The 12904-nt window shown below is 37.4% G+C and overlaps 1 protein-coding gene across 2 annotated transcripts in view; it reads right to left on the bottom strand.

Annotated features, from left to right (window-relative positions):
* Window positions 1-12904, bottom strand: part of Btaf1 (B-TFIID TATA-box binding protein associated factor 1) — a 91808-nt gene that overhangs the window by 18512 nt on the left and 60392 nt on the right. For both annotated transcript variants that reach the window (XM_036167706.1, XM_036167715.1), the window contains 9 exons: window positions 11060-11486; window positions 9751-9941; window positions 6946-7099; window positions 6485-6594; window positions 5248-5449; window positions 3057-3205; window positions 1033-1185; window positions 741-862; window positions 488-655 (listed from right to left, as the gene is read on the bottom strand). In XM_036167706.1, the coding sequence (XP_036023599.1) occupies window positions 488-655; window positions 741-862; window positions 1033-1185; window positions 3057-3205; window positions 5248-5449; window positions 6485-6594; window positions 6946-7099; window positions 9751-9941; window positions 11060-11486 (1676 nt within the window). The remainder of the gene's footprint in view (window positions 1-487; window positions 656-740; window positions 863-1032; window positions 1186-3056; window positions 3206-5247; window positions 5450-6484; window positions 6595-6945; window positions 7100-9750; window positions 9942-11059; window positions 11487-12904) is intronic.

The raw sequence follows: 12904 nt of genomic DNA, 5'->3' as shown, positions 1-12904 counted from the left end.
CAAACAGAAAATTCTTTTGTTGCTACTGTTTTGTTACTGTTCCAAATCATAGTGTAAATGTCAGAAGTGCAGCTCCCTAAAGGGCGCAGCCCACAGGCTGAGAACCACTGCCTCAGAGGGCGACTGGGACTACACCATTGTCGACACAACAGTCATAGATCTGAAGAACCACTGTGGACCAAAAGTAAACGAAAACCAAGTAGGAGAAAAGGAAACAGAGAAATATGTAAATGGAAAAAAGAGCAAGAGGTGCTGTGACCACAAGGTCCTCAAAAGAGCAGAGTGGACACGGTGGCTATTCATTTCTCATCGGGAACACTTAGGACCAGTAGGGGAGACAGTGGCTCAAGTCCTTCATTCTGATGAGCTTCACTGATGCCTTCCTAAAGTACCGCCTTCAGTAAGCTGGGTCTCTATGGTTATAATCAGAACTAACTGCAGTTCACTTCTAATTAATATATGAAACATTTTGTTGTGCAGCTCTTACCTTATCCTTTCAGTGGGAGGGCCAGTATAATGCAATGGATTGAGATATTCTTTGGAGCAAAATTTACCTACTTCATCTACCCAATGACCTGTTAACGTTGGTGGACAAACCACCAAGGAAGGAAGGGGCATACATTCTGCCAATTTCGATCTTGCATATTCCTGGGCCCTTTACAAAAGAGAAAATAATTAAGTAGTTCATTTATATTCATCAGAATTTAGAACCTTTATTTTGAAATAATATTTTAAATTACCTCTGACAATGATCTCCTGCTAGAATGCAGATGGACTGTAATGTTTTTCCTAAGCCCATGTCATCACACAGAATTCCATGAAGCTTATATTTATTAAGAAATGCTAACCAGTTGACACCATCCTAGAAGGGTGGGTAGAGAAAGGATAACTATAAATGTAAAAAGATATCATAAGACTTTTTGCTTGTACAACATACTTGCATGGAATCAATATAGGACATTAAACCTAAGAGTTTACTAAATCAAATAGAAAAAAATGACTTCATATTTACAAGATGAAGGATAAACTTACCTGTTGATACTTTCTTAGTTCAGCATTGATTGGTACTGGGATTTTGTAATTTTCTAACTTCTTCCCATCTAATAATTGCTCTAAAAAGTGTCGCTCTTTTGCTTTCAACTGGATTAATTCTTCTGACATGTTTGGAGGATCTGGAATGCCTGCCTGAAATGATTTTTAAAATGTATTAAAATTAGGCTAGAGATGTGGTAAGTAGCTCATTCCTCCAGTGCTGTGCTAGCACGAAAAAGCCCTGGGTTCAACCACGGCACTGTATAAAACTCTACCTGTATAATCATAGCACTCAAGGGTTGGAGACAGAACTCAAGTTCATGCTCAACTACACACAGAGTTTGAGGTCAGCCTGAGCTTCATGACATCCTGCCTCAAAAAGAAGTATTAACTAATACTTGTTCCATGGGTGGGGGTAGGAGACACACACACAGTTGGACAGTCTCACTACGTTGTCCAAAGGCCTTGATCTCACTAGACAGTCCATGCTGTTTACTTAATTTTTCATCCAAAAATATTATCAAAATAATTTCAGTTTTACCAAGACAAACATATACACAGAAAAAATTAATTAAAAATTAGTATAAAGATTTGAGGGTAAATAAATCTAAAGATTTTGAAAGATGTTAAAAGTGCTTGAATTAAACAAAGAAAATATACTTAGATATTGTAAAGAACACAACTAGGACTTTATTTTTCAACAAGTGTTAATAAAGAAACAAAGATATATAATCTAATTTACATCCTATGTTATTGAAAACTATTAGTTTCATAGTGTACTGATGCCCTCAGGTATTGAATCTCAAAATATGGTATGTAAAAAGTCCCAACGAATACCTAAAATCTTTCTACCATTTATAACAAAGAAGGAACTGTGCTCTTTTTTGTTGACATCTGAACAGTTCAGCTGCAAAACTGCTGAGACTTGGAAAGAGTTTAACCAAGAGCACCAGATGTACTAGTGTCGTTTGTAAGTCGCCAGCCAACTTCATCTAGGAAGGGCCTTGCTGGGCTGGTGAGAACAGGAAGAACTACTAAATCTCACCCTTGAGCACGAAACAAATGTGACTGTGTACAAAGCACTTCTGCTCCTTGTAAAGACACAATGTATGGGTGAGGGGAGCACTTAGAGACTGTTAACTGTGTGCTAAACTAGCCTCTCTTTTCCCCTAGATAATTTACACACATCAGTATTCCTTGACATACTGTGATGTTCATAGACACACCCTGACTGTATCCAAACTTATGTTTCACTATTGATTTGACAGAGTGAGTGAGTGAGTGTGTGTGTGTGTGTGTGTGTGTGTGTGTGTACACGTGCTCATACATGCATAAAGCCCAAAGGAAGATGTCAGGTGTCCTGCTCTATCACTCTCCAGCATCATCCCATCATCCCTTCAGTCAGTCAGTCAGTCTCTCTGTCTGTCTCTCCCTCCCTCCGCACCCCCTCACCCCCACTGAACCCAGAGCCTGGCTGGGAGCCCACAGGCCAAGTGAAGCTCCTATCCTGACAGTGTCAGGAGTGACGGGCATATGTGGCCACATCCTCTCAGGTCCTGATGCTTGTGCAGTATGCACTTTTACACCTGAGCAATCTCCTCAGCCCATCACACTCTTGAGAGAAGTATTTACGAGCTGGGGGTGTAGCTAACTAGTAGAGCACTTACCTATCATGTACAAGGCTCTATGTTCAATTCCTAGTACCATAAAAAATTTTAAATACAAAATATTTATAATTAACAACTTGATCATTATGTAATTGTTATTTTAAATATAAACTGTACCTGTGGAGCTACAAATTATACATTAACATAGCAGGGTTGTTCTGTGTTTACATGTTTGTTTGGGGGAAGAGATACATGACAGTACTTCACCCAACTGAGGTATTATCATAGGAATGGCCCTAAATTCAATCCTCGGACTTTCACAGGAACATGCACCCCCTGACACACAGACAAAATAAATATTTAAAAATAGTTGTTATCATTAAGTTGTAGGAAACAGTAGAAATCTCTTCGGCTTACCTCAAGTGGCATCAGTCTAATTAGTGTTGCGAAGCACTGAGTAGCCATGAATCTCACACTATCAGTCTGATCACTCATTCTTCCCAATACAGGAACAACTAGAAGGACAATATATGGAACAATACCAACATCCAACTGCTCCATAACACCTACATAAGCCATCAAGGAAATTTCAATAGTTCCCAGGTAGATGTCTTCACATACTAGTATACCAAGACTGTAACTTCAGCATTAAAAATAGATAGATAGATAAATGAATGAATGAATGAATGAATGAGTGAGTGAATAAAAATGATATTTTCACACATGTACATAATCTATCCTGACCATTTTGCTTCCTGACCATTTCTGAGACAGGGCATCCTATAAGCCTAGAATGGCCTTGAACTCTTGATTCTCTTGCTTCTACCTCTTTTTTTTTTTAAATAAGGGTTAGTAAGGTTTATTTATTTATTATGTATACAGTGTTCTGTCTGCACATTGCCTGGAGACCAGAAGAGGGCACCAGATCTCATTACAGATGGTTATGAGCCACCATGTGGTTGCTGGGAATTGAACTCAGGACCTCTGGAAGAGCAGCCAGTGCTCTTAACCTCTGAGCCATCTCTCCAACCCACTTCTACCTCTTGAGTGCTGGGATTACAGATGTACACCTCCTGCCAGATTCAAGATTATGACTTCTGTTATCAATTATAACTATATTTAAAGGCTGGTGCTCTTTATAAATATTATTTAACTACCATAATTAAAAATATAAAATTACAAGCTCAGCAATAGTGGCACTCGCCTTTAATCCCAGTACTCAGGCAGCAGAGGCAGGTATATCTGTGTTCAAGGCCAGTCTGTGTTACAGAGCAAGTTCCAGGACTATCCAGAGAAATCCTACCTCAAAAATACAAACAAACATACAAATAAATAAATAAATAAATAACATTAAAAAAAGATGGTCCGGTAGTTATGAACACTAGATGCTCTTTCAAAGGACCCGGGTTTGATATTCAGAACCCATGTAGTAGTTCACAACCATTTACAACTCCAGTCCGAGGAGATCTGATATCCTCTTCTAGTCTTCATGGATACTAGGCATGCACATGGTGTACAGACATCCCCACAGGCAAAACATCCAAACACATAAAATCAACCCATCCATCCATCCATCCATCCATCCATCCATCCACCCACTACCTACCTATCTGGGTGTATGTATTTTTTTTTTAATTTTTAAAACTTTTATAGGTGTTTTGTTCACATATCTGTCTATGTACCATTTGCCAACCTGGTTCCCGAGGACGTCAGAAGAGGGAGTCAAGATTCCCTGGGACTGGGGTCATAGACAGCTGTGAGCTATCATGTGGGTACTCAGAATCAAGCCCAGGTCCTCTTAAGAACAGGTGCTCTTAACCACTGAACAATCTCTCCAGCATGTATGTATATATAAAATTATGGTTTTGTCTGAAGGTGAATGGAGAAAATTTTAGTAGGAACTTACTAAATATGTTCCTAGAATATCAATTTCAGAATAAAAGAATCACACTAACAGAAAAGGAGTACAACTCAGTGTCATACTAAGATTAATTCCAAATTTCCCACCAGGAGCATAAAAATCACCACCTGGATATACTGAACCTAATCCTGTGGCTGTGAAAATTCTGAACCAGGTTTCTACTGATCTGACCTTATCTACCTTTCCTGCTTTGACACACAGGGCCACACATTCTGAATTACACAATGGTTGCCATGTCCTTAAAAAGAGCTTGCAGCACATTTCTATATTTAGTATATTTCAGTAGAAGGCAAAAGTTTACATAATCTGATGAGAAACCAGAGTTTAATTATCTTATTATTTTAATCACGTTCCCCTGAAAAAAAAATGAACAAAGTTTGGAAACATACATTTAAAGTAACCATAACCTATCTATTATTTAATTAATACTAATGAAGCATTAATTATAAGATAAAACAGATCAGTTACTAGTTTAAAATTACATAAAATCATTTTGCTTATTAAAAGTTACCTGTCTTAAGCAATTCTTTAAGCTTTTTATGTGAAATTTTAATAATAAATATAAATAAAATATAGAAAGTCATTTTGGAATAAATCAGGTTTATGTGCATTTTAAAATGAACGAACTTTGAGTTAATCTTCAATAGAATGAGTAAAATTTCTCACATTTGGCAAAATAAAGGATACAGGCAAGTGCTTCAATTGCACCTTCTTGTTTGACATTGTCATCAATTGCTCCCAGCCACGGAAGCACCTTCTCTAAAAAAATGTTCATTGTTTCCATGGTAGCTATTTTGCTCATGACACCTATGCAGCGAGCTGCCATGTGCCTCACTGCAGTGCTGGGATACTGAAGGCACATGTACAGATGAGGCAAATGCTGTACCAGCTGAAAAACAAACAAACAACAAAAGCAATTACAATACTTCTTAGGGAATACTTAGAGTTCAGTGTTCCTGGTTTTGTTCTAGGTACCACATTCGGGTGGGAATTTCCATAGTGCTTACCACAGCATTATGGTCACAACAGCATCACACTGTTAAATGTCCATCTCATAGAACATCGAGTCTACCAATGTACTTGCTCAACAGTGAGGCCAGCCTCACATTTCAGTTGAGTACGGGGTGGATAAAGATGGAGTTCTTTCTTTACTAATACAAGATGGGGGGAGCTTTCTTTGAGATGGGGACTTGCTGTTGTCCAGGCTGGCCTCAAACTTCTGTACACAAGCAATCCTTCTACCTAACCTCCCAAGAAACTGGGAAACAGACATAGGCCACCAGGGCTTATCAGAAACTCATAACATTACTTTTTATTTCTAACTATTATTGCCCAGATTCATGTTTATGAATCTTATTTTAATGTTACATAGTTACAGAGAAGTAAAGCTAAAACTGTTTACAATACAATAAATTGTACAGAGCTCCCACAGTACAGATACACGGAAAGAATTTTTTTTTATTAAAACCAAATAGTTTTCTACTTTCCTCTATCCTCTGCAAACGCTTTTGTTAGCAGTATAATAGTAAAAGCCAAACCAAAGCCAAAGCCACATAGATACTAGTGTCCCCTGGCCACTGACCAGCTCCAGCTTAACACGTCATCTCCTGCTTATCCTGAAAAGCATCCTTCTGCCCGAGCTTTCTAGCACGAAGCTCTACCTATTTGGGGTCTAAACAGCCTACAATTTCCTTTCTCTTTATTCCTTCTCCTTTCCTTCAGAACCCTTTCCATAATGCACCCATGATTTCAAGTTGGGTTTTCTATCATTCCTGTATCCAATTCATGAGTCCCATAAGGAAGAATCTAGTTATACAAATTTTTTAAGTGCCAATAATAAGGACGAAATTGTACTTTCTAAGTATTAAGATTACTTAACAAGACCACTTGTTTTATCTGGAGAAGCACCATACACATTAATTACCAAGGGATGTAGTGCAGAATCCATCGAAGCTGCTGCTATTTCAAAAACTTGCAGAGAATTCACCAATTCTTGAGCAGGACCATCACCTCTTTCCAGGAGGGACTTTCCATCTACTCAAATAAAAGTTGTATCACTTTTGAAATAATTTTCAAAATTTAGAGACCTCAAAAAATATTAGTACCCCCTTAGCTAGTATGCAAATGTCAACAAAGATTTTTGTATTGGAAATGGTGTGACTTTAAGTACTTAAAGCAACTGAATAGATTTAAAATAATCCACTTTCAAATCTATTTTAAAATAAATAAGAAAAAAGGGGTAAAGCATCCAGAAAAACATGAAAATTACCAGTCTTCCATTTGAAAACTTACCTAGTGGTCAGTAAATAGAGATAAGCAGTTTTCTTTTAAAAAAGATACCTGATACACACTGAAAAGGCTGAACTGATTAAAATGAATGCATACCAAAATTATTCAGGTCAATCGTAGTCTTCAATGGGCCAACCATAGCATCCCAAAGATGTGGCAACTTCACCGCCATTTCAGCACCAAAATGCTTCACTACAGTTGTCAGGGCAAACTCAGCTCCTCTCCGCTGTACCAAGTAAGGCTTCTGACCCTAAAATCCAATGTTAGTTGAAAGGACAATTTTAGAAAAAAACAGCATTATGCATTAAAATTTTAATCCAGAGGATTTTAAAGTCACCCTCTAAAAATTGACAGTACTTTTGTTAGTCAATGAAACATTACTAGATGTCTTTATGACCACTGCAACATTTTCCAAAAATCAACTCCACACAGGCCTAACACTCATAACTGGTAACTGGATTTTTTTTAGTCTAATAGGAATAAAATAAGGATATATGACTTCTAGAGACAGTCACCAGTAGCATTTTTTTAGTGTTCCCTGCCCCAAAGAAACAGCAGTCCCAGAGATGAAACCATCTATTCTGACCCCTCCCCCTTTTCCCCACAGGGTTTCTCTGTGTAGCCCTGGCTGTCCTGGAACTCACTCTGTAGACCAGGATGGCCTCGAACTCAGAGATCCACCTGCCTCTGCCTCCTGAGTGTTGGGATTAAAGGCATGCACCACCACTGTCCACCCTGGCTGAAGCCATCTATTGTTGATATATTGTGCACCTCACTAAACTTATCTGGGGTCAGTGACAGAATAGCCACTACATTAAAAACATAGGTTTAGGCAGTGGTGGTAGCACACGCCTTTGATCCCAGCATTCAGGAGACAGAGATCCATCTGGATCTCTGTGAGTTCAAAGCCACACTGGAAACGGCCAGGCATGGTGACACATGCCTTTAATCCCAGGAAGTAGAAGGGTATATAAGGAATGAGGACCAGGAACTAGAGCCTTGTTAAGCTTTTGGCTTTTAGCAGCCGTTCAGCTGAGATCCATTTGGATGAGAATTCAGAGGCTTTCAGTCTAAGGAAACAAGATCAGATGAGAAATTGGCAAGGTTGAATGTGGCTTATTCTGTTTTTCTGATCTTTTAGCATTCACCCCAATACGTGGCTCCAGGTTTGTTTTATTAATAAGACCTTTTAAGATTTGTGCTGCAATCTATTCTTATTCAAAACTCACTCAGGGAAACAGAACATATTTTTGCTAACCCCAAGGGTTACACTTTTGTGTTTATCAGTAACTAGAGTCATAAAAGTGGCTTCTCTTAAGAACACAGACAAGAGTTTTAAACTAAAGTGGCAAAGCTCTCTACAAAGCACGATGGTATGCTTAGGAGGCTGAGGTAAACCTATCACAAAGAGCTTGAGGCTGGCCTCAACCACACCAAAAAAGAAAAGCTAGGCAGTGGTGGTGCACACCTTTAACCCTAGCATTCAGAAGGCAGAACTCTGTGGGTTCTAGGCCAGCCTAGTTTATGAAGGGAGTTCCAGGGCAGCTAGAGCTATTATACAGAGAAACTCTGTCTGAGAAAAGCCGGGGGGGGGGGGGGAGAACACGACAAAAAGAACTGTAAATATCAAATCATGGTAAAACTTTCATGAAAATTATGGAGAGAGATAATCACTGAAACAGATTTATAAAATGTTTTCAAAAGAAACAGAGTAGGATGCTGGTTTTAATAAGAAACTCATCCATGGCCCCTATTTTACAAAAACACATTTTTTTTAGCACCAACGGTTTACAGTGGAGCCCAGGTAAGTGCCCATGTCTTATAATCAAAAGTGCAGGAATAGTCACTCCATTGTTAATATGCTACTGTAAGGGCTATGGCTATGACTTAGTGCAAAGCACTGGCCTGCATTCCCTGTCCTGCATATTATCCACACTCTTGTTCGTTCGTTCGTTCGTTCATTCATTCATTCATTCATTCCCTCTTTCCCTCCCTTCCTGTCAGTCTGGCTTCAAACTTGTAATCTTCCTATCTCAGCCCCCCAAGTAGTAGGATTACAGGTTTTACCACCATAGCCAGCCTAATGCACTTTCTCAAACACTGGTTATGGGCCAGGGATGCAATTAACTAGTGTTTGCCCAGCATGTACAAGGCCCTGAATTTCACCCCCAGTACTAAATAGACCAAAAGACCAGATGTGGTGGCACTTGGGAGGTGGGTACAGGAGAATCAGAAGTTCAAGGTCATCCCTGGCTACATTAATATGTTTTAATCCAGCCTGAGATACATGAGACTCTGGCACAAACATACACACACAGAGGACATTTTTTTAGTACTTTATAACAGAGCAAGATGGAAAATTTATATAAATCATCACAAATAGGAAGCATCTTTATAGCAGATGTCATTATACTAATATGTTGTTATAAACAGAGATAAAGGGATTTAACAGTGTAATGACTAGCTGTTCATATGGAAAACTAGATTTAGATCCAAAACACATTTAATATAATACTTGGTTGACTAAAAGGTAGGTGTTACTATTTGAACACTAGCAAAATTTTCCTCAGAATATCCTAGGATTTTTGGCACTGATATGATAAGGAACAGGTAAGATGGTCATCAATGCCATTTAATATGATTTTTGCAATCAATGCTTTGAGTGAGTTGATTTACATTTATGAATAGCTTATGTAACTACAACCAATCAGTAGCTACTAAGCAAGTTAAGTTAGTATAAATTACATGAGAACTGAGAAACTTAAAAAGCTATTAATTCACTTGTAAGTAAAAAAAAAAATACAATTCTGAAAGCTAGTAAGGTAACTTTGTTCTAATCTAGAAACTAAATATTTAAAGAGTAAAAGCATTCAGAAAGGGGGAAGAAAAAAAACTACTTACCTCATCAAGTTCAACCAGGACATTCCCACTACTTCCTGCAGGCAGATCTGCTATCTGAGCTTTGATTGCTTTGGGGATAGGACCTCGCCTGCTTGTAATAGCAAAAGCTGCTTTCTGATGCCTATAGAGTGTAATGATACCCCTGTGCTTGGTGACAGTATGGTGCATTCCATCTTTTTCTGAATTGGATCCTAATAAGAAAAAAAGCCACTTAATCAAAACATAGGTGAGCAAATGTTTCCTGCTCCTTAAGAGACATATCATCATTTTAAACTGAGCAGACCTCAATTTTTATAAAGGATGTTGTTTTTGTTAATAAAATGGTAACAAAATTGTCTATTTGAATTAAGATTTATATTGAATATAGTAAAAGTTGTAGAATCAAAAACAATGAAAAATACCACATGCAATGATAGTACTTACTCATAAGAAACATTAAAAAGTATTTCATGTTTTCTCTACGTTCATAATCACTATAAATTCAGAAAAACACTGGCACTGCAAAGTACTGCCCCCACGCAGGAGGATGATCCTACTATATTTAAGTTAATGTTAAACATGGAACTTCTTCTTTCTCATTTGTTTTTAAAGTCTAGTACATTTTGAATAATTTAGGTTTTCTAAAATTTTACTGATTTAAAAAAACAAAAAACAAAAAACCATAAAGCCGGGTGGTGGTGGCTCATGCCTTTAATCCCAGCACTCTGGAGGCAGAGCCAGGCGGATCTCTGTGAGTTCGAGGCCAGCCTGGTCTACAGAGCAAGATCCAGGACAGCCACCAAAACTACACAGAGAAACCCTGTCTTGAAAAACCAAACAAAACAAACAAATACCATATAGGACTTAGACTGTGATTACACCAGTGTTAGTCTTGTCTCTGAGAAAGGTTTGTTTTCCATATAATTTTTCACATGAAAATAGAAAACTTGTTCATTTGGTATTATTTATCAAATAAGACTTCGCTCACATCATAACATGGCACTACATTAAGGAACCAAATTATTTACATTTGATACAGCTAGTTTCTAGTCTAGTTCTAATAAGCTGTGCAATGACTTTCAAGGTTAAGGAAGGGTGAACACAGACTTTCGGTGACTTACATCACTTCATATATGGATGGTTAGTTTTCATGTAAGAGGGCTGACTGATGGGCAAATACACAAACTGATAGAATAATTTTGTTAGAATTAATCTTTGTTTGTAAGAAATAGGGGGAGTAGTTATGCTTAAATTATACCTATAATCTAATGGTAAAACAAACTTAAATGGTCAATTCCTTCTCTATGCAAATAAAGGTTTAGATATATACCTTTAGAATTTTCCTGGCCACTTTGTGTCGGTACTGGACATGTTACACAGGGAGTGAGGTATGGGTCCACACACAGAGAGCTACAGAGGTTTTTAATAACTTTTGAATTAGGACATGGTGATCTTGTTGTACACTGCTGAAGAAGCTTAGCTATGCACTGAGCAGCATAGTTCTGGACTAGCGTATTCTCTTCCTTTTTAATTGTTTCCATTAGTGGTTTTATGATAGGATTTAATTTCTCCGGAAGCTGCTGCAAGCTCACAACTGCACATGCAGCAAAAGTATGCACTCTCAACTGCAACACTTGCCACTCTTGGTTCGTCTCTGCAACTGTCATTTGGACCTGATGTCGTTTACTCTCTAACTGCTGTAACACTTGAGCATTTAAATCAAAAGTTGATGTGACTTCATGAAAAACAGTAGTTACCTAATAAAAAACAAAAAACAATTAATTACAACAACCCCAAATAGACTCTAAACTTCTAAATGGCAGTTTTCTCATTCACTTGCAAAAGTCCCATAGTATCAAGAATTGTTTTAATAATAAGCTAAATAAATGTCTAAAACAGCCCAAAAAGTATAGCTTAGTCTGTCTTAACAGTAGCATTATATTCTTTAAGAAAAGAGACATCCTCTTGAGAAAAATAAAATTACCATTAAATATACAAAATTTCACCTAACTGGTAAAATGTGAAAGCTACAAACCAATATAAACTGTTAATACGAGGAACATCAAAATTCACAAACTACTTCTCTACTCCAGAAACCAAAGAAACAGACGCAGTAGCCACTGTAGAAGACCCAATAATACTAGTGTGACATAGTACTGTATACATTTCATTAAGAGACTGTCCTTCAATTTTAATTTTATTAAAAGATAATTCCTGTACCATAAATTAACTCATCTGAAGTAAATAATTGAGTGGTTTTATTAAGAACCATGGCTCACCACGATGAGAACATTTTCATCAATCCCTAAAGAAAACTCATATCCATTAGCAATGACTTCTCATTTCCCCACGGTTATGGAACCTAGTTCCCTCTTACACAAACAGGTTTATTTTGGCCATTTCATATGAATTAAATCTCAATATAAGTAACATTCTTCAGGTCCATCTATGTTGTAGCATGTAATGGTATTTTCTGTCAAACAATATTTAACTTTTGTATATAAACTTTCTACCCTATATTTATCATTCATCAGTTGATTAATATTTGGGTTTTTCCTCTATCTTTTGAATATATAAATAATGCTGCCCTGAAATTTTATGCACATCAAGATTGTGTAAAGGCTTATATAACAAAAATAGGCCAAGCAGTGTGGCTTACACCTTTAATCCCAGCACTGAGGAGGCAGAAGTGGATCTCTATGAGTTCAAGGCCAGCCTGGTCTACAGCACAAATTCTAGGACAGCCAAGGCTACAGAGAAAAATGCTGTCACCAAAAAATAAAACAAAACAAAAAAACCACCCAGAACAACAACAACAACAACAAAAAACATAAATAAGTAAATAAATAAAGTATTGAGAGCTTTCATAAACAGGTATGGTTTGATAATTATTGATCACAAAACAAGTAAACATTGGAAAGGTAAACTTTTCATGGGTGTTTAGTTTTTGTTGCTGTTTTGTTTAGGGGAACAGTTTCACCAACAGCACAGGCTGTCCTCAACATCATCCTCCTGCTTCAGCCTCCTGAATGCTGGGACTGTACGTATTTGCCACTATATCCTACTAAGAACCTATTTTTAAGACCTAGAAATAACTGATTCCTAATAGACAAAGTGGCATTTCTATATTTATTATGAAAAACAAAACAGTTACACAAGATCTTATTTTTCATCA

This window comes from Onychomys torridus, chromosome 1, assembly GCF_903995425.1.
Source record: "Onychomys torridus chromosome 1, mOncTor1.1, whole genome shotgun sequence".
Classification (NCBI taxonomy): domain Eukaryota; kingdom Metazoa; phylum Chordata; class Mammalia; order Rodentia; family Cricetidae; genus Onychomys; species Onychomys torridus.
Note: the sequence above shows the minus strand (reverse complement) of the source record. Positions and strands in the feature narration are given on the sequence as shown.